The following is a 26,900-nucleotide window of genomic DNA, read 5'->3' on the forward strand; positions in this document are numbered from 1 at the left end:
CAGGGCCGGTTCACTTTCCATACCAGCCAGGCACAGACTCGGGCTGTTCCCCTGGGGCCCATCTGCTTGTCTGCCAGAGGTCAGGGTCTCTCAGCAATCATAGAGGTGGGGTTTCTTTCTTTAGGCCACCTACGTACTTCCCATTGCTCTGACCCTTCTGCTGGGTCAGGGTTTTGGCTTCTTCACTTATGGAACTGGTAGTAATCCAAACTGACAAAGGGCCCTGTGAGCTCCTTCCATGAGAAAAAAGAGTACTTTATTTGTCTTCATATTCCCAGTCCCTAGAATAGTACCAGGCAGAGTAGATGAACATTCAATGCAACCTTGCTGAATGAACAGACAGGTGCCCTCGAAAACTCAAATGATTCACTCTTGACTCTGCCAGGCAAGTGGCCATCTCAGAACAGTGTCTCCCAAAACACAGGTCTGAGTCATCTGCCTCAGAACCCACTGAGGCTGCTTGTTAACAATAAGCTATTCTTGGGCTCCAGAATTAGACATTAGAATCTGGCGGCTAGATAAAGAGGCTAAAATTTGCTGTTCTAAACTACCACTGACATATCTTTTTCAATAAGAAAGTGCTTACATTCTCCCTTATTACTGACAGTTAAGTACCAATAGTTAAGATTTTTTGCCCATTTTGACCCAAGAGGCCTTAATTTAAACCACGCTTTCAACAACTCTGTGAAGGAAGTAGGAAAGGTTAAGTACTGACACCTTCAATAGGACTCTGACTTCTACAGACATTACGAGTAAAAAAAGATAAGCCCTAAAAAGCACACTCTATATGATCTATTTATATAACATTCTAGAACAGGCAGAAATCTCTGATACTAGAAGTGAGAAGAATGGTTGCTCCTGGGGCAGGAGGTGCCTGATGGGAAGGGGCACAAAGGAACTGCCGGGGTCACAGACACGCTCTATATCCTGAAGTGAGGATGGGATGCACTGGGGTATGCACCTCTCGGAACAAAGACCTGTGCATTGTAAGGTATACCCCAGTAAAAGTTAATAACTTTTTCTCAAAAACAAATGAATTGTTTACTTTGTGTCAGGTCCTTTTCTTTGAAGGATAATTTTTCTAATTTGCACAGGATATCTATCTATAAATCTAACACTTTTCACACTTGTCCATATGGTATTTCATCTGGGTTCTGTTAATTTTGAATTTTGTTCTTGCCTTCCATAAAAACTGTCCAGTTCAGTACTCCCTCTGCAGTGTGTGTGCCCACTGGCTTCACCTTGCCCTTTACCATAGCAAGTGGATGAAAACGCGCCTAAGAATGGCAGCAGGCCCTGGTCCTGCCCACTTGAAGATGGAGTGAAAAACAAATGCCTTCTGCGTGGGGTGTCAAGACAACATCATTCAATGATTAGGGTAACCACTTTCTCAGCTTTCTATCAGCCAAATCATACTCATAAGTACATAAATAAAAATATGCACAATGTACCGCTCTACCCCAAAAGTGCTAAATAATAAAATAACACAGTTTATATCTGTAATGACTGGCATACCTGGTAATGATTGGTTTGTACCATGTGCTGTGGGCTGGGATAAAATCCTTCGCTGGACCTTGGACTAGGATAACCCGGTCTGCTGGGCTGTAAAATCAACAGAGCATCATATGAATGAACCTTTTGATTTTGACAAACCTGTACTTTATGAATCGAAAAAGACATTTTCCTAATAGAGCTTACTTGAAAAGAATGATAAAAAGATGCTAAGACATTTCAATAGGGAAAGAACAGTCTTTTCAACAAATGATGCTGTGGCAACTGGATAGCTACATGTGAAAAACTGAAGTCTGACCTCTTCCTCCCACACGCACAAAAATTAACTCAAAATGAATTACAGGTCTAAATGTAAAAGTTAAAAACTCTAAGATTCTTAGAAGAAAACTTAAGAGTAAATCTTGGGCAGGGCATGGTAGCTCATGCCTGTAATCCCAGTACTTTGGGAGGCTGAGGTGGGCGGATCCTTTGAGGCCAGGAGTTGAAAACCAATCAGGCCAGTCTGTTGGGAGTGTAAAATGGTGTAGTCACTATGGAAGACAGTATGGCTATTCCTTAAAAATTAAAAAGAGAATTAGTATATGATCCAGCAATTCTACTTTCAGGTATATGTAAAGTCCAGAGACATGAAAATATATATCCACACAAAAACATGTACATCAGCTACTCAGGAGGCTGAAGTGAGAGGGTCGCTTGAGCCGAGGAATTAGAGGCCAGCCTGGGCAACGTAGCAAGACTGTATCTTTGAAAAAAACAAATTAAGTAAACACAAACATGTACATGAATGTTCTTAACAGCATTATTCACAATAGATAAAAAGGGGGAACAGTCCATGTCCATCAACTGATATAAATGGATAAACAAAATGCTGTATACCTATGAAAGGGACATTATTTGTAATTAAAGGGAATAAAATACTGACACATGCCACAACATGGATGAATTTTTGAAACATTCTAAGTGAAAAAAGCCAGGCACAAAGAACATATGATTTCCTTAATGAAATATCTAGAATAGGAAAGATTAATATAGATAGCAAGTACATAAGTGGTTGCCAGGGGTTGGAAGGAGGAGGAGATGGGGAATGACTGCTAATGGGTGAAGGATTTCATTTTGGGGGTGATAAAAATGTTATAGGCTGGGCGCTATGGCTCACGCCTGTAATCCCAGCACTTTGGGAGGCCGAGGTGGATCACACGGTGAGACCCCGTCTCTACTAAAAACAAAACAAAAGTCCTAAAACTGGTTGTGGCGATGGTTGCACAACTCTGAATATACTAAAAAACATTGAATTGTACAATTTATTTATTTGAGTCTCACTCTGCCGTATAGGCTGGAGTGCAAGGTATAATCCCGGCTCACTGCAACCACTGCCTCCCGGGTTTGAGCGATTCTCGTGCCTTAGCCTCTCAAGTAGCTGGGATTACAGGCATGCGGCACCTCACCAGGCTAATTTTTGTATTTACAGTAGAGATGGGGTTTTGCCATGTTGGCCAGGCTGGTCTTGAACTCCTGGTCTTAAGTGATCTGCCTGCCTCAGCCTCCCACAGTGCTGGGACTACAGGAGTGAACCACTGTGCCCAGCCGAACCGCACACTTTCAATGGATAAATTGTATGGTATGTAAGTTGTATCTTAATAAAGCTATTAAAGTATCATTAATAACAAAATGGGATACTGAATATTCTGAGCCTGAGGGACCCAAATGCTCTCTGTCCAGTAGTCTGGGACTTGGAGAGAAGGCACTTGTGTTCTATTGTTTGACTACTTCCCGGTTGCGTGACTGTGGTCAAGTGACGAAACTGACTGGCTCTAGTTCCTCATCCATAAGATGGGGGTGAGCTACAGGATCTCTAAAGTCACTTCCAGGTCTTAAATTCTCATTTTGTTTGTGGGATAAATGAATTCAAAGTTCATAGTGAAAGAACAATTTAGTCTGAAACAGAAGTCTGAAAGAAGTCAATAAAGTCTTTTAAAACTTGGGGGGTTTAACAAGGTGGAAACCCATTACTGTCTAGCCAAATTAAGTCCAGAATAAAAGGAAACAGATTTAAGTTCCAACAAGCTTAGGAAAGAAAACGCCTTAGTGCCTGTCTCTCTCTCCCACAGTGCTGGGTGAACACGTGCTTTGCTCTAGTTAGGTCCGGAGTATGTTTTGGTCTCTAAAATCAGTCTCATTTCCCCCTCAGTTTTGCTCATACTGTCCCCTCTGCCTGGAATGTCTCCTCCTTCCATCTGTAGTATACTTCTGATCCTTTCAGTCCACTTCTTTCACGCAACAGCTCCTGATTTTGCCAGCCTAACATAAACATATGTCCTCTGCTCTCCTAAGGAGGCCTTTTTCACACCCTACCTTCGGTTGCAGGTACTTTTGCACTTGCTCTAGCCCTGCTATTATGAGCTATTAAATTCCTGAGGGTGAAAAATCCTTTTGGCTTAACCCTGTCATGTTTCAAACAGTGTTCCAGATAGAGTCTACTCTAAACTTAACTAAATAACAACATGAATTCCCCCAAAAACACCCCAAACAGGAAAAGGGTATAAAGAGAGCATTCTAGGCTTTTCTCTACTGTGTGTGCTAGGGTGGCAATTTCCAAAGTGTGTTCTACAAAGTGGTTGTGCTGAATTAAAAGAGGTTAAAAAAAAAGAGTTCGGCTACCTTTGTACTTGTTTTAAAGATATGTGTTAATATATAAGCATTAATAATGGTTGCAGGGGAAAGGGTTTCCTGAATCAAATGCTCTTGGAGTCCAAGAATGGAAGGAGGCAGAGCCAGGGACCAGAACAATAAACAGAGCTGACAGTTGCACAGTGATGTACTCTTGATAAATTCAGGCAAAAAAAAAAAAAATATTTACAATTTACTGTGTATTCTGTGTGTACTGAACTACTTACTTTACATACAATTTGATAATTTTGATCACCACATTGCTATGAAGCAATATTATAACCCCTATTTTACAGAGTCTCAAATAAATTGGGCAATTTAAATAGGGGCATATAGGTGGTAATGGTGGAACTGCGTGACTCCAAAATCTACTGTGCCATGATGCTATTCCATGACAAGCATACTTCTGACTCACCAAATAAAAAGGAACATACAAAACAAATAGATCAGAGAATGGCAAAACCAATGTAAAATATCTCACAGTGATGCAAAGACTTAACTGGGTAGCAAATGACAACACAAGGTTCCATTTCAAAATAAAAATAAAAGGTAAAAAGTTGAAAATATGTTTTATGATAGGCAAAATATTTGCACAAAGGACAACACAAAATCAAATGTTGCTAACCAACAGCCATGGAGAGTGCAAATATATTGGTAAAATAGCTCTGCTTCTGTTCTCTACAAATCAGAGGTTAGCATGGTGGTCAAGAGGGCAGGCTTTGAGCCAGACTGTCAGTGTTCACAGTTAGGGTGCTTCAGCTCTCTGTGTCTCCCTATTGTCAATGATAAAAGGAGTACAATAGCCAGCAGCTACCTCCTGGAGCTGCCGTGAAGATTAAATATGTTAATATATGTCAAGATCTTTGAAAATGGCTTTCATATGAGTCCAAAAGTGTCAACTGCTGGTAAGTACGATGAGTTAGCAAGGTCATGACACTTCCTCCTCCAAGACAGAAACTTGGATTTTAATGAAGCAAAATATAGAACAGGGAAGTTTTGCTGAAATTCTCCCAAATGAGGAAGGAGAGAAAGGAAGACACTGGTATTCTAAACCAGAGGTCCTCAACTGGATGGCACTGTTCCTTCAGAAGCATTTAGGGTATAGTCAGCCCTCCATATCCAAAGGCCCAGCATCCATGGATTCAACCAATTGCAGATTGAAAACATACAGGAAAAAAACAAAAAACAACAATAAAAAATAATACAAACAAAAAGATAAGTATAATAACTATGTAAGCTGGGTGCAGTGGCTCATGTCTGTAATCTCAGCACTTTGGGAGGCTGAGGCAGGTAGATTGCTTTGAGCTCAGGAGTTTGAGACCAGCCTAGGCAACACGGTGAAAAAAATATGAGAAGATTTTCATATTTCAAAAAATATGAAAATCAGCTGGGCAATGGTGGCTTGCACCTGTAGTCCCAACTACTCAGGAGGCAGAGGCTGGAGAATCACTTAAGCCCAGGAAGTGGAGGTTGCAGTGACCTGAGATCATATCACTGCACTCCAGCCTGGACAACAGAGCGAGACCTTGTCTCAAAAAAAAAAAAAAAAAAAAAAAAAATCTGTATCTATATTTAAAATAATTTAAAGTATACTGAAAGATGGGAAGATGGGCTGGGCGTGATGGTTCAAGACTTTGGGAGGCTGTGGTGGGCAGATCACCTGAGGTCAGGAGTTTGAGACCAGCCTGGTCAACATGGTGAAACCCTGCCTTTACTAAAAATACAAAAAAATTTGCCAGGCGTGGTGGCACACTCCTGTAATCCCAGCTACTTGGGAGGCTGAGGAGTGAGAATAGCTTGAACCCGGGAGGTAGAGGTTGCGGTGAGCCGAGATCACACCATGGCACTGCAGCCTGGGAAACAGAGTGAGACTCTGTCTCAAAAAACAGAACAAGCCAACAACAACAACAAAAATAAGTATACTGGAAGAGGTATGTAGGTTATATGCAATTCTGTGCTATTTTATATAAGGAATTTATGCATCTGTGGATTTTAATCTCCATCCCTTGCAGATATCAAGGCAGAACTGTATTAGTGAGGGTGTTTTCCATGATCACACAATTGGCATTAAGGTAGAGGTCAGCAGGTGAGATTTCTGGCAATGAGAGGGACAGGCCTGAACAGCAGGATTTGTTTCATATCCCGCGGGACTTCTTTCTTTTGTTTTGAGACAGTCACGCTCTGTCGCCTAGGCTGGAGTGCAGTGGCACGATCTCGGCTCACTGCAACCTCTGCCTCCCGAGTTTGAGTGATTCTCATGCCTCAGACTCCCAAGTAGCTGGGATTACAGGCATGTGCAATCACACCCAGCTAATTTTTATATTTTTATTTTTTGAGATGAAGTCTTGTTCTGTCGCCCAGGCTAGAGTGCAGTGGCGTGATCTCGGCTCACTGCAACCTCTGCCTCCTGAGTTTAAGCGATTCTCGTGCCTCAGCCTCCCAAATAGCTGGGATTATAGGTGCATACCACCACGCCTGGCTAATTTTTGTATTTTTAGTACAGACAGGGTTTCGCCATGTTGCCCAGGCTGCTCTCGAACTACTGGCCTCAAGTGATCAGCTCATCTTGGCTGCCCAAAGTGCTGGGGTTACAGGCGTGAGCCACCATGCCCGGCCCCCGCAGGACTTTCTGCTGTTTCTCTCAATTTTATGTAAGTATAACAACAGCAACAATAAAATCCCTGTCACTTGAACAAAGAATGAATTCTGCTTTATATATTTTGTATAGTTTGTATAGATATTCTGTATAGTTTATGAGGCACTGAACTTTCCAGAACAGCAACTACCGTGTATACTGATGGGCAATTTTATTTTGTTTCATTTAAACTTTACCAAGATTTTCTTACCATTCTAGAAAATGACATCACCAAGACCAATGAAATTCCTGTCAGTTATAGCTGTGGGGGTCTGCTTTGTCACTGCTGTATTCATGGTGAGTCCACAAACAGGTGTAAGAATCTGGCTATGCCACCGTGTCTCCCAATGTCATCAGATCTGAGTGCTTTATACATGCATGCATAATGTTATAAAAAATGACTTTCCTTTTATTTCTCCTGTATAGTTAGGTCTCCAAACACTAGTATTCCTCCATTGATATTTTGAAATTGCTAAGTCATTCTATTACCTATGTATTTTATTTCAGGATTAGCAAATGGGACATTATAAAATCATTTTTTATATAAATGCTGTGCTGGGTTTGATTAGGGTTGAAGAACAATGTTCTGAGGCAGTTATTCTCAAACATTTAATCATTTTCAGGACCCCTTTACAGTCTTAAAAATTACTGAGGACTCTAAGAGTTTTTGTTTATTTGGAATATAACTACCAATACTCATACTGTTAGAAATTAAAACAGATACTAAAAAGTATTTATTAATTCACTTGAATAAGCTCATCACATACTAAAAAAAAACCTACTTTTTCAAAACCAAACAAACCAAACTGAGAAGAAGGACACATGTACATCTACACTGATGTAAATTTGCTTTAATGTTAGGCTTAACAGAAGGCAGCAGGTTCTCATATCTGTTTCTGCAGTCTTACGATGTTCTGTTTTGTTGCAATATATGAGGGGGAAAAAAGTAAACTCATACAGCTGTACAACTGGAAAAGGGAGGAGTATTTCGGTAGATTCTGGGCACAACTGTGGTATTGTTTTTTTGATTTGACACCAAAATGCAAGTGGTAGCTTCTTAAAGGTGAGTTGCAATGTGGAATTTACAATGGTATCATCTGTTACATTAAAATCCATAGAATTAAGGGGGGGAAAAAGGAGAAGAAAATCCACTACTTTATCTTGTACTTTCAATGGAACTTCTACTCATGTGTGATTTTTAACATCCTGTGTAGGTCATTTGGAAGATACTGATTTACTGAGCTATAGAGATCCTCCCAATGTTAACACATTTCAGTAAACAACATATATTTTTAAAATATCACATGTTAATATCATCCTGAGCTTACTATAACAGTCTAAGAATTTAGAAAGCTGTCAAGATCACGGTAATAAGTTTTTCAAAATTCTAATTTTTGCTTGAAAACTCGAATTTTATACCGGTAACAGTTGTTTTCTTCAAAGTCACAGCCTCACCTCTTTCTCTTTTGAGAAAATGTCTACCAAATATGCAACTCTGAACAGTATGTCTGCCAGCTGTTCTTTCAAGTAAAGCTGGTCTTCCATGAAAAAAAGTGTTTAGTCCAGCTTTGCAACTCAACTGTATAGTGCTTTCCTCAAGACAAGACATCGTGTCTAGGTGTGCAGCAGCAGGGCTAACATGCCCTTCCCATGTCTTCACATCAGATATTTTTCACCGCTTCATCAAGGCCATTCTTCTGTAAAACAGCATTTTTTTCTTTTTGTGTGAGCACAGGGGTGAAGAACACAGTGATGACTAGTACAATTTCACGCCACTGTCCTGATTTGTGCTAAGGTGTCAGCAGTTCTATTAGCGGAAAAGGCAAATAACATCCTTTTGTTTTTTGAGACAGAGTCTCGCTCTGTCTCCCAGGCTGGAGTGCAGTGGCGCGATCTCAGCTCAGTGCAACCTGTGCCTCCTGGGTTCAAGCGATTCTTGTGCCTCAGCCTCCTGGGTAGCTGGGACTACAAGTGCGGGCACCACCTTGCTTAGCTAATTTTTGTATTTTTAGTTGAAACAGGGTTTTGCCATGTTGGCCAGGCTGGTCTCGAACTCCTGGCCTCAAGTGATCCACCTGCCTCAGGCAAATAATATCTTAATATAATTATCAGATGAGTTCTGATGTCACGGACCTTTGGAATGGTCATGGGGACCTACAGAGGTCCAAGGACTACACTTTGAGAATGGCTGTTCTAAGATACTTTTATCCTGAGGCTCTCTATTGATCCAATGGGAATCTGCAGGAAAGCAACAGGCACAGATGAAAATGAGCATTTAATGGGACACTCCCATGCAGGGCTTGTCTCAGGGAAAGTTCTCTAAATATTATTATTATATGAAAAAATTGGTATTAAGTATGATGAAGTGATCCATACATATTCTTAATAATGGGCTTTGTGGTTATAATGCTTTTACTACTAACTAAGTAAGCTTTAAAAAAAATTAAAATTTCATTATTGATTTATTTTTTTGAGACAAGGGCTTGCTCTGTTGCCCAGGCTGGAATGCAAAGGTGCAAACATGACTCTCCATGCAGCCTAGACCTCCTGGGCTCAAACGATCCTCCTGCCTCAGTCCACTGAGCAGCTAGGACCACAGGCACATGCCACTAAATTTGGCTAATTTTTAAATTTTTTTGTAAAGATAGTCTCATCCTGTTGCCCAGGCTGGTCTCAAATTCCTGGGCTCAAGTGATCCTCCTACCTCAGTCTCCCAAAGCACTGCAATTATAGGTGTGAGTCACCACACCCGGCCTGTAAGTAAACTTAATTTTGAATGTTGATTGGGAAAGAGAAAGACGTTTCACCTATAAAACTTACAAAACTTTTCACTTATAAAACTAATTAAGCTACATTAAAATTTTTCTATATTAGTATTAATAACACAAAATTTATCTACAGAAGCCTGAGATCCTATCTAAATTTCAGAAATCTAAGTGGCTCTGGAGGCTGAAGCAAAGGGATTGTTTAAGCCCAGCAGCTCAAGAGAGCTTGGGCAACATAGTGAGACCCCATCTTTATTTAAAAAAAAAAGAAAGGAAGGAAGGAAGAAATAAAAAAAAATCTAAGTAAGACAGCCGGGCGTGGTGGTTCACACCTGAAACCCCAGCACTTTGGGAGGCTGAGGCGGGCAGATCACCTGAGGTCAGGAGTTTGAGACCAGCCTGGCCAACATGGTGAAACCCTGTCTGTACTAAAAATACAAAAATTAGCCAGGCATGGTGGCAGGTGCCTGTAATCCCAGTTACTCAGGGGCCTGAGGCAGGACAATTGCTTGAACCCAGGAGGCAGAGGTTGCAATGAGCCAAGATTGCGCCACTGCACTCCAGCCTGGGCGATAGAGCAAGGCTCTGTCTCAAAAAAAAAAAAAAAAAAAAAAATCTAAGTAAGACTTACTTATTCTAATATATCACCAGCAGAATTATGAAAACTCATCAGAATCTACTGAATTCTCACTTCACAAAGTATAGGAAGTGAGGAAATACTGGCCTACCATCTTGGAAATCACAGACTCATTTTAGACGTGCCAAATACTGTGACCATAGAAGCAGAATTTGATTCTAAAGATGGACACTGAGAAGGTAAAAACTGCATACAGGACTTGATTCTGATTGGCATGAAAGTTCAACAATTAACATATTAGTATTTGTTAATAATCATCAAGCATCTGTATATCTATGCTACTTTAGATGATTTTCTAGCCATTAAAACCGTTTTTTTTTTTTTTGAGAGAGTCTCACTTTATCGCCCAAACTAGAGTGCAGTGGCGTGATCTCGGCTCACTGCAATCTGTGCCTCCTGAGTTCAAGCAATTATCTTGCCTCAGCCTCCTGAGTAGCTGGGATTACAGGTGCCGGCCACCATGGCTGGCTGATTTTTGTATATTAGTAGAGACGGGGTTTCACCATGTTGGCCAGGCTGGTCTCGAATTCCTGACCTCAGGTGATCTGCTCGCCTCGGCCTCCCAAAGTGCTGGGATTACAGGGGTGAGCCACCACGCCCGGCCGCCATTAAAACTTTTAATCTGGGGGTTGCCAAATCTTTTCTTTAAAGGTCAAAGAGTAAATATTTTAAATTGTGTAGGCTATACTGTCTCTGCCACAACTGCTCATTTATGCCTGTGTAGGGTGAAAGCAGCTACGGATAATATACAAATAAATGAGTGTGTTCCAATAAAACTGTGTTTCAATAAAACTAACAAAAACACAGTGGGCTATAGTTTCCTCATCTGTTTATTTAACAAATAAACCTTTGTGTAGAGTGCAGCAATCTGCTTATAGAAAAGAATCTCAAAATACGTATTTTGAAAATATCTAAAAAAAAAAAAAAAGTGTAAGGATATTTAAATATTTAAGCCAAACTAGTCTTTGTACTCTGAAACCAAAAAAGAAGCCAAGAAGCCTCATCACCACTGCCCATGAACCTAATTTGGAAAATTAGTCATATTAAACTCACTAAAAATCCAACAGATTGGGATAGAGAAAAATGTGTAGATGAAGAGTTGATTTAATCCTGTGAGTTTTAGGGAAGTGTTGCATTCTTTGGTGCTCATTACCAAATACTTATGTTACTTTACATTTCTGTGTACTAAATAAAGTGCTGAACAGTGAATTATCTTCTAACATCCCCACCCAAGAGGTAGGGAATACAAATAGTCATTTTGTAAATGAGGAATGTGAGATTTGGAGTAGGTAGGTGACCTGCTCAGTCATCAGAATGTAAATAGCAGACCCCCATGTGAATGAATCCACTTGACTTCAAGGCCTGAGAAGTTAATGATGAGATTCTCCCGACTCTCAGTACTGGACTATTCTGCAGTAGTAAACAAATTTAAAAATAGGCAAACTTGTAAACAGAACATGAAGGGCCTCAGATGCTGGGATGCGGGGTACGTGTTAGTTTTTTCCTGTGGGTAACTAAGGATTTCCTGTGGTTGTTAAGCTGGGAATGACAGAGAAACGTCAGCTGTTCTCACTGCCTCGTTCAATGTAACATCCATCAGACAGGTATGTGTTTCTTCTCTGGGCCTCGGTCCTTCTCTCTGTAGAGGGGGCTGGTCTGAGGCACCCTCTGTCTCTAAACTTCTGCATAATTGTGTTAATCACTTATTTTCACTTTCAGTGTACGTTTACTGTTACAGAGCTCAAAATGATGACCAAGAAAGTAAAAGTTTTCAGCCTTCAAGATAAAAAAATTGGTATATTTAAATAGTACTTTGTCTTATCAGATTTCTGAACACTTTTCATAAAGAAAATAATTGTCAAAGTTTCTTAATATATTTTTTAACTAGTCAAATATCAAATGGTGGTAGTTAATAACTACTAACTACAAAAAATCCTATTATCTATTAACTTTTGAGAAAAAGAACAGAACTGGAGTATTCATGGCAAGTAACCCAGTGTGTGAAAATAGTATCCTGTCAAAAGCCAATGGTATATAAAGACTTATTAATGTAGGGCAAGTGTTACTCTGGCTAAAACCCCCAGCCATGGCATGGCCCAGCAACTGTAAAAGGCCTGGGCTGACCTCTCCGAGGCAAGAGGGCACCAGTAAAGGATAAGAACATAAGCGGGCAAGTAAGGTCTAAGGATGCTGCTGGAAGATCTTCTTAAGGAAACAAAAGCAACTGCAATGTGCTCTCTTTCCCAACAAACAACCCAGCCACCAGCTACGAAAGAAAAAGGCAAAAAATGTGCAGAGTTCTCAACAAACAAAACAAAAGAATATGGTCAGGTAGAGACAGACTCATTTTTAAATAAAGCAAAATGCAAAGCATCTGTGACCTAGTTTGGTATTTTAATCCAGACTTGATCATTAGGGAGATCTCTGACAACCAACAAAGGAAAAACCTCCTCCAAGTTAGGGCAGCATAGGAAAAGCATTTTAAGATGACATCTGTCCAACTGCTCATGGCTTCAAAGAGCCCCTACTTGAAATACAAATGAGGAAAGTGAGTGCACATGAGGGTAATACGAGAAGACGAGCAAAAAGGAAACAATTAGTTGGTGTTATAACTATTACTCTTAGAATAACCTGATATTTGACTTTCTCCTCATAGAAAACAGCTGCCTAACTGTAAATCTTGAAAGTTAGTAAGAGTAACCCCAAAGTTGGGGTGGGGACTGTAGCTACCTTGGGCGGTGCTTCATCAGACCCTCCGGAGTCCCAGGACACTGTGGCCTGTCTTCTGGACTCCATCCTCATGCGCTCTTCTTGCTGAGCCTTCTCTTCCTCCAGGATTGTGCTAGAGAGACAACACATTGTCTTAGGGGAGCTGACAACCCAGAGTTAGCACACACTAGACCCCACCCTGAGTTATCTAAGGAACACCAGTTGGCTAACAGTAGATGATAACAATAAAGGATCCTATACACAGGGGAAAGAAGGATCAGGTTTCTAACTCTCCACGAAATGATTCTAGAATAGCCTTGGTCCAAATGGGCAAGTCCATTTAAAGCACAGCCATAGGTAAGAAAAAGACAGCTGGTAAGAAAAAGAAGTTGCAGAAAATTAAGGACGGGCCAAGATGAAATGTTTGCACGCCAAAGTTTATCTTGAGCAGAACAGAATTCCTCTGAGAAATCCCACGCAGCACTTTATCAAGCATATACATGTCTGAGGACAGATTCTTTTCACACCTAATGTGATCACGCCAGCACTTACGTGATCAATTAGCAATCTGGCCAATAATCTCCCTAAATTGCTCAATACAATCTTCCTATCGTTCAGCTTAACCAGTGCTTTATCTGATCAGGAAAATAAGGAAAAACACAACAGTATTTACAAGTGCTTCTGAAAATACAACTTGCTTTAAGCTGGAAACCCCATAAGTTGGTAACACTGCTACTTACCACTGCTTGACTACTCAGAAGCTATCTGAAGTCCCACATAATGCTGCAGCCGCTGCAGCGACTGCTAAGCAGCTTCTTCATCTTGGCTGTCTGCCATCACATAAACCCCTCAGAATGCAGCCAAAGCGAGACTTTGCTAGTTTCCCATTCCACGCAGATGCCCCAGGGCTCAGCAGACAGTTTGAAACCCTCGTCCTAACTGTGGCAAACAGCTCTTCCTACATTCCTACAACTCTAGAGTTCTAATAATGACACTCATTCAAAGTTTCTAGGCTCCTGGTAGATAGTGTGCAGTAAACAACCACCCAAAAATTACTCAGGAAAGAGTGACATCAGTGCACCAGACTTTCTAATCTGGGAATTTGCTCAACTGTTTAAAAAGACATTCCTGCTTGGCTGGAGGCTAGAATGTGCTGTTTCTCACACAACTCAACTTACACAGTCACCTTCTGAGTCAGGAAAAGAGAAAAAATGTATTTCATAACTGCCCCAAGTCAGCAAACCATCACTACAGATGTTAAGACTTTTTTCATCCCCAAAACAAAAGGGAATGTCTGCCTCAAGAAATGATCACATCAGGACCGGGCACGGTGGCTCATGCCTGTAATCCCAGCACTTTGGGAGGCCAAGGTGGGCAGATCACGAGGTCAGGAGTTCAAGACCAGCCTGGCCAACATAGTGAAACCCCACCTCTACTAAAAATACAAAAATTAGCCCGGTGTGGTGGCGCGTGCCTGTTAATTCCAGCTACTCGGGAGGCTGAGGCAGGAGAATCCCTTGAACCCAGGAGGCGGAGGTTGGGGTGAGCTGAGATCACGCCACTGTACTCCAGCCTGGGCAACAGAATGAGACTCCACCTCAAAAAAAACCCAAAAAATCACATAAGCATTTTACATAAAAGCTTTTAATCAAAAGTCCCACTCCATTCTCAAGATATGATTTTGGTTTCTTTCTTGCTCCAGTTAGATGATCATGGCTCAGCAACCACCACAAAACTCTTCACAGTATTTAAGAATTCTGCAGCAGCCTTGACAGACAGGCAAGATGCTCACTGGGTGCCAGCACTGTTGGGAACCTGGTCCCATGTGCCAGGCCCAGGTGAGTCCTGGTGAGTGGTGCAGGGAAGTTTGGGGCCAGGTCTGGGGAAGGAGCACAGGGGTCCTGAGAGGGCCACTCTCTCTGCCCTGCCCCTCCAATCAGAAGAGCGCTCCCCTCCGCTGCTGGGAGGATTAAGGGAGATCATGGCTGTGAGAGCATCTGCTATAAGCGTTAGTTGTCATCAGTGGGTATTTCTGATGGCATTTACTTGAGGGCTGCTCATTCAGCAAGTATTTGTTAACTTTGCTAACTTGCTCTGTGCAAGATGCACGTGACGAGGTCTTTGAGGTGCTCTAACAGAAAACTCAAAACCTTGAAACAGGGCCAGGCAAGTTGGCTTATGCCTGTAATCCCAGCATTCTGGGAGGCTGAGGTGGGAGGATCGCTTGAGTCCGGGAGGTGGAGGCTGCAGTGAGCCAAGATAGCACCACTGCACTCCAGCCTGGGTGACAGAGTGAGACTTGTCTCACCAAAAAAAAAAAAAAAAAAAAAAAATCAAAAAATAACAACAACAACAACAGCAAACACCCTGAAACAGGACACAAATGTTGTGATGAGCACTAGAGAAGAGCTTGGCCTGGTACGTTCTAGCTGCAGAACTAAGCGGGAGAGGACACTGTCCCAGGCACTGGGGGTGGTTTGGGAGGAAGAGTCCCAGCATCTCAGCAGGTCACAGTTACAGACTCACAACAAGCACATAATGTTTGTGTGCTTTGGAAATGTAACGAGCATTACATGACCAAAGCACAGCAATGCTTTCTGTCCATTTCTTATGTGAAAATAAATACCTTTATATTTCAATTTTCCTTATTTATTTTATGACTTTAAAAAACACCTTCTGTTATACTTTGAAACAGTGCCTGGCACATAGCTGACACTTAAATATTTGCTAAATGAATAAATACTGCATATAGATAAAATACATGCATTATCATGATCTATTAGATGTTTAACTAAGCTGAGTAAATTCAGGGATCATTAGTGGTTAAAAAAAAAACCGGATGGGAAAACAGCAAGGCTCAATCAAACTCAAGGAGTTTCAGTCACACGACATCAGGTTTAAATTCTGCCATAGACAGGTTAGACGACCATGGACAACTCCGTCCCTCCAAGCCTCATCCACAAAATGGGGTACCTCCCTAACTACCTATCTTGAAGGGTTGTTGCGAATATCTAAATGAAAATTAGACAACCTATGTGACGAGCTCTGAAATGCAAGAAGCTTTTAAAAATAGAAGGAACTATTAGAAATTCCCCATCAGATAATATCCTGTGTAACTAATGGCTACCATTCCCACAAAGAGCTCTAAGTCTTTTTCTTTCTTTCTTTCTTTCTTTCTTTCTTTCTTTCTTTCTTTCTTTCTTTCTTTCTTTCTTTCTTTCCTTCTTTCTTGTTTTTGGGGCGGAGTCTTGCTCTGTTGCATAGGCTGAAGTGCAGTGGCACGATCTCAGCTCACTGCAACCTCTACCTCCCAGGTTCAAGCGATTCTCCTGCCTCAGCCTCCCAAGTAGCTGGGACCACAGGTGCGTGCGCCACCATGCCTGGCTAATTTTTTGTATCTTTAGTAGAGATGGGGTTTTACCATGTTGGCCAGGCTGCTCTCAAACTCCTGACCTCAAGTGATCCGCCCGCCTTGGCCTTCCAAAGTGCTGGGATTATAGGCATGAGCCACCACGCCTGGCCTCCTACCTTTATTTATTTATTTATTTATTTATTTATTTATTTAAAAAAGAGATGGAGTGGTACTAAGTTGCTCAGGTTGGTCCTGAACTCCTGCGTTCCAGAGTAACTGGGACTACAGGCTTACACCATATGCCTGTGCAAGTATTTCAAATGAGTTAACATCCAAGTAGAGCTTGAGATACAAAGGAGCAACCATGTCTTTTTACAAATCCATCTAATCACCTATGAAGTGTAGCAATACAACTACTAAGACTGGCTATCAATCAAACCAACAGATCAAGAATATGCCTGCTAAAACAGTCACTGATATACAATGTCTTTGAACTTGACAAATGTAAAGATGTTACAACTATAAGGAATAGGAGTTGATACTTTGGTATGAGGTAATATAGCTTCACCCAGTCCTGAGAATTTACCAATGAAAACGTGGGAAGGTAAATCTTAACTTTCTAGATCATAAAACACCAGTAAATCCATACCTCAAAAGGCTGCTAAAGGAGTTAAAAATATGTATTTTTTTTTTAGAGCTAGGGCATGTGCACACATGGCGGGAACTACCATTGCTTTTCAAAGTGAAGTGATTAATCTCGCTTCACTTCCCTTTTTCGTCACCTACACACCTTCTTCCTTTATGTCCTGGCAAGTTCTCTGAACTCATTATGCTCTCCCATGCCTCTTTATGTTGTGTCTCTTGCCTGGAACACCTTTCTCTTCTTTCTCTGGCCAACTCCTACTTGTATTTCAAGTGTCAAATAGTAGTTCCTCCAGAAAAATCTTCCCTGAAGCTCCCTCCTCCCTTTAGGCTAAGTTACATTACTCTCCTTATTCTTGTCCAAAGAAACTAGTGCCTAACTTGCTCTTAACTCTTGCCAAAAGGCATTGTAAATATCTGTTTGTTTGACTTTTGCTCCCATTAGGCCAAGAGTTGTTACCTGAAGGCCCATTTTCAAATGCTCAGAATTAGCACAGACCCTGAAACATAATAGGAATTAATAAATGACAGGTAAATGGATGAATAAAGCCCTATCAGTGGAGCAGGTCTACTGACTAGTGAAGAAGAGCACATTACCAAGCTTCCTGTTCTTTTTAAATTTATTTTTATTTTTAAAGAGACAGAGTTTCGCTATTATTGCCCAGGCTGGTCTCAAACTCCCGGGCTCAAGTGATCCCCCTGCCCTGGCCTCCCAAAGTGCTGGGATTATAGGTGTGAGCCACTGTGCCTGGCCAATTTCTTTTTTCTTTTTTTGAGACAGGGTCTAACTCTGTAGTCTAGGCTGGAGTTCAGTGGCACGATCATTCCTGGACTCAAATAATCCTCCCACCTCAGCCCTCCGAGTAGCTGGGACTACAGGTGCATCACCAGGCCTGGTTGATTCTTTTTTATTTTTTGTAACAATTAAATAATAAATAAAAATCTCACTGTGTTACCCAGGCTGGTCTTGAACTCCTGGGCTGGAGTGATCCTCCCACCTCAGCCTCTCAAAGTATTGGGATTACAGATGTGAGCCACCATGCCCAGCCCCTGTTCTCTCAACTGGCCAAACAGGAAAGGACCTGCAGGCAGCTTTCTTCAAGATGGTCACTGGGAGCAGGAGACCAGTCAGAGACCAGGAGCAAAGAAGGCCTAGCTGGCCTGAGAGAGAAGCACATCCCTGGTTAGTGGTTTTACAGTGCCCTGCTCTCTATTGCCTGACCCTTAAAATAAACACCACACCCTCAGTCAGAGTTCGTAAAAGTTGTAGTTTTAAACAGGTAAAAAGTCCATAAAAATCAAGAAAAAAAATTGGGGAAAACAAGTGTCTTTTCTTCTACTCCTTCAAATAATTAAAATACAGGCAAGCTAAGAGAAGGCTAAGTGGGACATATTCTTCAAGGCAACGGGAGCTCAGTTTTAAATGGGTGCTCATCAGGCAATGTTATTTCACACGGATTGTTTTGTGAAATGGGCCACTCTGATCTTAAGGCTACTTACTGTTTTCCCCAAGCATCTCTAAAAGGACCCTGTGAAGTCCCTTGCCACAAGAAGACTCTCTCAGGCTCCATCTGCCCTGATATTTCTACCTACACACACTTCCCCTATTCTCTGACCCACTGAATTTACTGCCTGAATGTTTCATTTCAGCCCTTAATCACATATTGCCATGTTGTGGAATTTAGCTTGTAAACTCCCTACAGTTGTCAGACATGAATCTAATTTCTCTTGTAAGCTAAGTATCACTTGCATATTATAGACACTTTGATATTTAATTAAACATCCCAGACTTGTTCCTCAAAGAACATAATGACAACTGGGAAGCAAGTTCCTTCAATCTCACTACTTCATTCTCATACCCAAAATAGCCTGTCAAAACGCTTCTGAGAAACCATAATTTGCTGCTCAGAGGAACCAAGAATATAAATAACTCATAAAAAATATCTGTTTTTACAATGGGAAGACTAGTCCATAGATGGAGTAGGAGGGCACAAGGAGACAGTACTGAACTTTTCTCTTTACAGCTGCTGAAGAATCCACAGTAACAAACTAGAATGTGCAGAGTATCAAGGAGGTCAAACTGAAGCATATTTTCCCAAACTATAAATATTTTTAGTAGCAATACATTCCATCTGAAAGCTCTTAGCTGCCTAATGTGAACTGGCAACAAATGAGCCCTCATGTTTTTTCCCAGAATGGTGGTTTCCAAGTCTCAAACTTGCAAATAGATGGAACAATGAAAGCTGAGACTTGTCATTTAACAAACATTAGCACAACGATAATTACACTTTATTGATCCACGTGCACCACTGAGGAACAGAATCCTGAAGCGGGGAAAGGAGTACTTTATTTAGTGTTAGTTTTCTTTTTTACTTCTCTTACTTTAAAATAAAATCATTGAAGAGATCAATTCACAGTAAAAGGACATAAAAACAGTTGCTCTCATTTTCTTCTTTTGGCCTGCAACATTCCCTATACAACCTGATGGTGAGCAAGAAAGTAGTCCTTCATTTCCAGTATGGACAGCTAAGACACAAAAATACAGCTCCAACAAAGGCAATTTTCAGAAGTAGAAAAGGCCAATTGATTCTGAGTGTTTTTCTTCAAGCTGTCCCAGAAGAAGCAACAGATAGATACACAAGCTGCTTCTCTGCTGAGTTATGCAATTCCAGAGGAGATCCTGCCTACTTGAACCTGTTTTCTCATTTACAAGTAAAAATCACAGTCTACCCTAACTATTGTTAGAATGGAGAAATAACATATGTATTAATAACATATGTATTAATAAAAAATTAGTAAACTTTTTTATTTAAAAATTAGTAAACTTTTTTACTTAAAATGGAGTTTTAAGTAAACGTTAATTAGCTCTGTATTTTACCTGCCTTATTTACCACTAGGAAAGAACTGTGTTTTTGTCTTCATTTCTGTAATATTTTCCCTGAGACTGACTGTACTACTAACTTTTCTCTTTGCAAACACAAAACATTTCTCCTTTTAAATGTAATAAATACTTTTTGCTTTATTAAATATGGGAAGAAAAACTTTTTAAAAAAGATTGGATTTTGATACTTAAAGCAATCATGTAAAACAAAGGATCTGTTTTATGATCCTGATCATAAAATTTGCTTTGGATATAAAATCAGTCTGGGTTTGCAGTTATTTAAGTTAATCTGGAAAACACCCAGAGAGAGAACAGCAATAAATTTGAAGGGAAAAAAGTCAAGCGGGAACTGGCTTGTTTTGGCAAGTTCATGGGAATACCAGTTTTGAAACATGATCTCTTATAATTAGTCAACGCTGCTTCACCACAAAGGAATGGAACTGACCTTTTAAAAACAAAACAAAACCAAACAAAACCCTACCGTCTTTGCAGAAAACAAGTCTGAGGTTTGAGATGAAGCTAGGGATGGCATACCTGGAAGTAGCTGACCTAGTAGCTAAAGGCCATGATCACAGCATTACTGCTTATGCCTCTGCTCTTTTTCTCTTTTCTCTTAAGCAGTGATGCTGGAGATTATGGCCTTTAGTCTCCAGGTGGACTGGAAATCCAGCTTCATGGATATATTGAAATCATATTTCTCTCATTGTTTCTCCAACTGCAGTAAATAAAGTCTTTTGTTTGGTTATTGTGCTATATCGATCTCAAAATTATTTTTTAAAAAACCCTGATATCCACTAAGACTGTACCTTTATTTTTTTCTATTTTTTGAATTGGGGTTTTGCTCTGTCACCCAGGCTGGAGTGCAGTGGCTCGATCACGGCTCACTGCAGCCTTGGCCTCCTGGGCTCATGTGATCCTCCCATCTCAGCCTCCTGAGTTGCTGAGATTACAGGCATGAGCCTTCGCAAATGTTACTTTAAAATGTTGACACCTTTTTCTGTTTCTGCTACGTGTGAGTAGCTCTTATTTGACCAACCCTCTTGCAGACAGGAACTGTATACTCTGGATATAAGAAACAACTGTGACAGCATGGGAGAGCAACCATAGGCAGCCAGATTCTGGAGGGAGCTGTCATGAGAAGGAAGAGAACGGCACTGGGTGGGTCCCCACTTTTCAGTGGCCATTAGTGAGAAGGCAGGCGCCAGTGTTATTGGCTTGAATAACCCGAGAAATGAGTTTGGAGCAACTATAGCTAGCAAAAAGGTAATCGGAAAAAAGTGAAGGGAGAAATCCCAGAATGAAGACAGCCAGAGAAGGAGTGCTTCAAATTCTGAGTATATATTCTGCACACATCTCTGCTGATCATGGAAGCATGCACACACAGTGCAGACTCCAAGCAGCTCAGCTAAGGCTAAAATAATGGAACAGAGATTTGCACTGCTGCTCACAGTGTAAAGAGGCTCTGCTACCTACCCATCAGCCACAATGTCTAGGATATAATCTAACATTCCTTGATATACAAAAAAAAAAAAAAAAACCATAAAAATGTGACCCATTCTCAAGAGGAAAAAAAAATTAAAGGAGGCTGATTCTAAAGATGACTCAGATGTTGAAATCAGCAAGGATTTAAAAGAAGCTATTATATTCAAGGGTATAAAAGAAAATTTATTCATAATGGATGAAACGATAGGAAATGTCAGCAGAGAAACAGAATACAAAAAAAAGAGCCAAACAAAAATTCTGTTACCAAAAAATACAGTATATGAAATAAAATCTCCATTGGATGAAGTGATCGGTAGGATGGGGATGACAGAAAAGGAGTTAGGGTACCTGAAGGTAAGTCAGTACAAATGATTCAATCTGAAGCGGGGAAGGTCAGGAATGGGGAGAGGAGGAAGAGGAAGGGGAAGAGAAGGTGACAACGAGAGCTTCTGGGACTCAGCCTGAAGGACACCATCAGAAGTCTTCACACACGTGCGACTGGAATCTCAGAAGAAGAGAGGGAAAATAGAACAGAAAAATGTATCTGAAGAAACAATGATCTAAGTTTTTCTAAATTTTATAAAAGATATGTTTATAGATTCAAGAGGCTCAGCAAATCCTAAACACAACTGACATTAAGAAAACCACACCCAAGCACATCCTACTTAAATTGTTGAAAAATCAAAGAAAGAAAATCATGGAAGCTGCCAGAGAAAAACACACACTGCATACAAAGTAACAATTGTATGGCCAGTGACTTCTCATTAAACATAACAGGGCAGAAGACAGTAAAAGAACATCTTTAAGGTGCTGGGTGAAAAAAAAAATTACAACTCTGTCAACCCAAAATTCCTATCAACAAAGTTAAGTTCAACTCATTTTTAGATAATATAAAACTAATAGAATTCACCACCAACTGATCTGCACCATAAGAAATGCTAAAAAAAATTATTCATCTGATGGGAAACCAAATGGAAATAAGCTCTTCAAGAAGAATGGAGCACTGTACGAAGTTAAATATAGAAGAGTGAGTTTCCTTACTTTATTTAAAATGGTATTTAAGATAAAAATCATAAACTAATTTTGTGGGGTTAATGGCATATGTGAATGTAACATACATGACAATTTCAGCATAATGGACCAAGGTGGTGGTGGTAAATGGACATTCCTGCTGGCAAAGTTTCTACCTTTTATATGAAGTACAATGATTAACTCTAACTAAACTATGAAAAGTTAAGATGTATACTGTAATTCCCAGAGCAAGCACTAAAAACATAATACAAAAGGTATTGCTAAAATGCAAGTTTGAGAAAAAGGTTAAGGCAGAGAAAGAGAGGTGGATGTTAAGTTATTGGTTTCAAAGTGCCAAATTGTGCACTTTGGCAAATTGTGCAAAGACAGAACTATGATAGGGACGTGCGGGGGAGAACCAAAAAGGGGTAAGAATTATTGTTAGATATGAAGCAGCTAAGATATAATTTTCAGTAGAAACAATTTACATTTTACATTAAATTCCTATTAAATTCAGATTTGCAGTTTGTTTTTTATCACTGGGAAGACTGCAGGCCAAAACAGAACACAAACAAAAAACTCCTAAAGTTCATATGCTGTGAACATTTTAACTGTACGTAGCTATAATTGTGAAACAGCTTACTCTTCTAGATAATATCTAGACCCAATAGGATAGCAATGCAAAAAAAAAAAAAATACTGGTATAATGACTAAGGAGGAATTTAGACACCACCTTTGAAAGGAATTTTGGAAGCAAATACAAAATCGCTTAAAAAAAACACAGTAGTACAAGCAATTTCATGTCATTAATCAAACCTAGAACTTCTAATTTAAAGTCCGTGTTGTGGGGTAAGTGAAGAATCCAAAACAGGTTAAACATGTTTAAGATGCTGTTCATAGATTAATATTTTAAAATTCATATCTCTATAATACATCTATAAAACATCAAAAAGATGTGCTTGGTATTTTGATAACAAGTATCTTGGTATTCTTATTATCTGAATAATAAGAATAGTTAATACTCATTCAAATCTCACAAGAACCCTAGAAAGTAGCTACTGAGTAGAAAGAGTACTACACTTTTTAGAAAAGTAGAGAAAGACGGCCGGGCGCGGTGGCTCACACCTGTAATCCCAGCACTTTGGGAGGCCCAGGAGGGTTGATCACTTGAGGTCAGGAGTTCAGGACCAGCCTGGCCAACATGGCGAAACCCTGTCTCTACTAAAAATACAAAACAAAGTAGCCCGGCACAGTGGTGCGCGCCTGTAATCTCAGCTACTCGGCAGGGTGAGGCAAGAGAACTGCTTGAAGCAGGGAGGTGGAGGTTGCAGTGAGCAGAGACTGCGCCACAGCACACCAGCCTAGATGACAGTGTGAGACTCCGTCTCAAAAAAAAAAAAAAGTAGAAAAAGAAAAGTTAAAGATGTTCCCCAAGGATATTAAGTGGTGGGGCCAGGATTCGAAGTGAGATCTGTCATTCCAAAGCTCATAATTTTGCACGATTCTGTTACTGGTTACCTTAAAATTAAATACAAATAACTATATATTTTTAAGGATGTCTAACTATAACTGGTAACTCTTCTGTACTCTAAGATCGCCAGGTCCCTTCTGCATTTTCAGGAAAATCTCTGTTGTTACTACTACCTACTTCTAAATTAGCTAACACAGTGTGTGTGCTTACCATGAGCAATGGACATGGATTATTTATTTATATGTTTGTTTGAGACAGAGTTTCACTCTTGTTACCCAGGCTGGAGTGCAGTGGCACGATCTCGGCTCACTGCAACCTCTGCCTCCTGGGTTCATGCGATTCTCCTGCCTTAGCCTCCTGAGTAGCTGGGATTCACAGGCATCTGCCACCACGCCCGGCTATTTTTTTGTATTTTTAGTAGAGGTGGGGTTTCACCATGTTAGCCAGGCTGGTCTTGAACTCCTGACCTCAGGTGATCCACCTGCCTCGGCCTCCCAAAATGCTGAGATTACAAGCGTGAGCCACTGCACCCGGCCAGATTATTTATTTAATCTTGAGAATATGGGTAGTATTTGTGATCTTGCTCTTACAAGGGAGGCTTAGTAACTTGCCCAAGGCCACATAATCTTTTAAACATTCTTTGAAAAATTTATACACGCACACATGCCCATTTACTCTCAAGGTGTTGCTGTAATAGCTTGAACTGGCAGTCTCACAGATCAACTGAAATAGTTTGTGTTCCTTAGATGCCTTGCAGCTTCACTTAGGTATGATACTGAGAAGCGATATGAAAAAAAAAGTAAGAAAATCTGTCTGCACTCATGCTGAGCTAAGCTATAACCCTGACCAAACACTCTCCCAAAGGCTGGTTTTGTTTGATAAAGTTAAGAAGCAAAACATGACAGCACATGGTTAAGACAAATAACTAAAAACTGAAAACCAAAGAAACACGCACACACAAAATCAAAAACAAAAACTCCAAACAAAAACTCCCAACACCCCCCAGCTGGAGTGAAAGCTCTATATACAAGCGGTTCCCAGCAGGCTCTCTGGATGACACCGTGTCATGGCTTGGCTCTGATCTGCTTGAAGTCAACTCTGGGTGACTTGTTCAAAACTTCCAAACCGGCTCCCCACTGTATGTGAAATTATTGTGTTCCACAGAAGCAAAATACAACACACTCAAAATATGCCAATGAAACAAGTAAAACCAGTAAGAAAATACTTTGAAAGTACAAAAGGAAGCCATGTCCCCCTCAAAGCCCGTGGGTAGGGCCTCTGTGCATCTGCTAGTGATGCTGCCATTCCTTTTAAGGACTTTGGTTGATACTCAAACAATGTAAGAAAACAAGCTGCAGGAATTCTCTGTAATAGTATTTTTTTTCTTTCTTTTTCCTTTTTAACTAACCGATATTAACAACCTGCTCACCAGTCCAAATCATAAGATGGCAGGCACACTTAATGACTTCTAGCCAATAAACATCAAGGCAGTCAGTAGAGCATGATAGCTCATAGCTCAAGCTCTGGACTCAGGTGGACCTAGCTTGAATTCCAGCTCTGTGTCCTTCTATCAGGTGCCTAACCACACAGTTTCAGTCTCCTCATCATCGTAAACTAACGATGAAGATACTACCTATACGTAGTATGTCCCAGGACTGTGAGGATTAAGATGAAATAGTGTATAAAAGTTCATGGCACAATGCCTGCCAACAGACATTGCTCTATAACTACTAGTTATTTCACTGTTATAACTAGAAGAGCTAACTGCAGAGGATGGAGACTTGCTATCAATGCACATGGTACTGGTTCTAAAAATATTCCTAAAGAGCTCAATGATAGAAGACCAGTTCAAAATCATGGACTGCTTTCCAAGGTGATACTTATAAGACTGGTGTTCTTTAGAACATAAAGCCTCAGGTAAATCTGTTTACACACCACTTACTATATCCTCTCTACTTCAAAGAGCAATATTCTTGATAGCCCCAAATTAGAAGTATACAAATTTCCACCAACAGTGGAATAAACTATAGGATATTCACAAATGGAACACTATACAACAATGAGAATTGAGTATAACTACACGAATAACATGGATTAATCCCACAAACTGTTGAGTAAAATAAATTATATATATAAAGTAAGTACTGACTGATACCATTTACATCATGTTCAAAAACAGGCAGAACCAATCTATGGTCAAGATAGAGGTTACCCTTGGAGGGTGAACAGTGATTAGAAAGGGGCATGTGGAAGATTTCTGGGGTGCTGGTAGTATTTTCATTTTGGTTGCTGGTGACAGACTGTATCCAACTGGTGGAAATCCAGTAAGCTGTCACTTCTTGGTGTGTTTATTAAACATCAATAAAAAGTTTTAAAATATACAAAAATCATAACACAAAATTTTAAAGTGATAATTTTGTTTACTGCCCTAATTTGCCTAAAATATATTTAAGAATTTTAACATTAACCTAAAATATTTTTCTAATCTGAGATAAAGCTGATATTCTTTTTTAAAATAGTGGTACCAACACCTTAGTCAAGAAGAGTACTGTTGGGACATATTATTTTTGAACATACCTGCAAAAAGGCAAATAATAAAGCTGTTTATTATGGTTTCCCTGTCATAGTACCTAACAAAGAATTAACTGAAGTAACCAGGAATTAAATTAAACCCCCCGTTTTTTTTTTGTTTTTGAGACAAAGTCTCACTCTTGTCTCCCGGGCTGGAGTGCAATGGCGCGATACCGGCTCACTGCAACCTCTGCCTCCCCAGGTTCAAGCGACTCTCTTGCCTCAGCCTCTTGAATACCTGGGATTACAGGTGCCTGCCACCACGCCGGGCTAATTTTTGTATTTTTAGTAGAGACGGGGTTTCACCATGTTGGCCAGGTTTGTCTCAAACTCCTGACCTCAGGTGATCCACCTGCCTCGGCCTCCCAAACTGCTGGGATTATAGGCTTGAGCCACTGCGCCCGGCTAAATGATTTTTCACTCAAAAAATATTTGGTGCGCTCTTATAACCTGACAGTCATAAAGCACAAAAATGCTAGAGTACGCATTATAAGAAAATTTCACTGTTGATCAATTAAAAGTATTCCTATTGAGGAATTTTTTATACTTGATAATAGGCCACTGG

General features: G+C 40.3%; 1 protein-coding gene across 50 annotated transcripts in view; it reads right to left on the reverse strand.

Moving 5' to 3' along the window:
* The window catches only part of PTK2 (protein tyrosine kinase 2), a 343,777-nt gene that overhangs the window by 46,246 nt on the left and 270,631 nt on the right, over positions 1 to 26,900 (reverse strand). For 48 of the 50 annotated variants that reach the window (XM_063816590.1, XM_063816588.1, XM_063816583.1 and 45 more), the window contains 2 exons: positions 12,947 to 13,058; positions 1,516 to 1,602 (listed from right to left, as the gene is read on the reverse strand). In XM_063816590.1, coding sequence (XP_063672660.1) covers positions 1,516 to 1,602; positions 12,947 to 13,058 — 199 coding nt within the window. Of the gene's footprint in view, positions 1 to 1,515; positions 1,603 to 12,946; positions 13,059 to 13,665; positions 14,114 to 26,900 lie in introns of those variants that run through there. The other 2 variants (XM_054657536.2, XM_063816611.1) reach the window with 2 other exon arrangements.

The sequence above is a fragment of the Pan troglodytes genome, chromosome 7, assembly GCF_028858775.2.
Source record: "Pan troglodytes isolate AG18354 chromosome 7, NHGRI_mPanTro3-v2.0_pri, whole genome shotgun sequence".
Lineage (NCBI taxonomy): Eukaryota > Metazoa > Chordata > Mammalia > Primates > Hominidae > Pan > Pan troglodytes.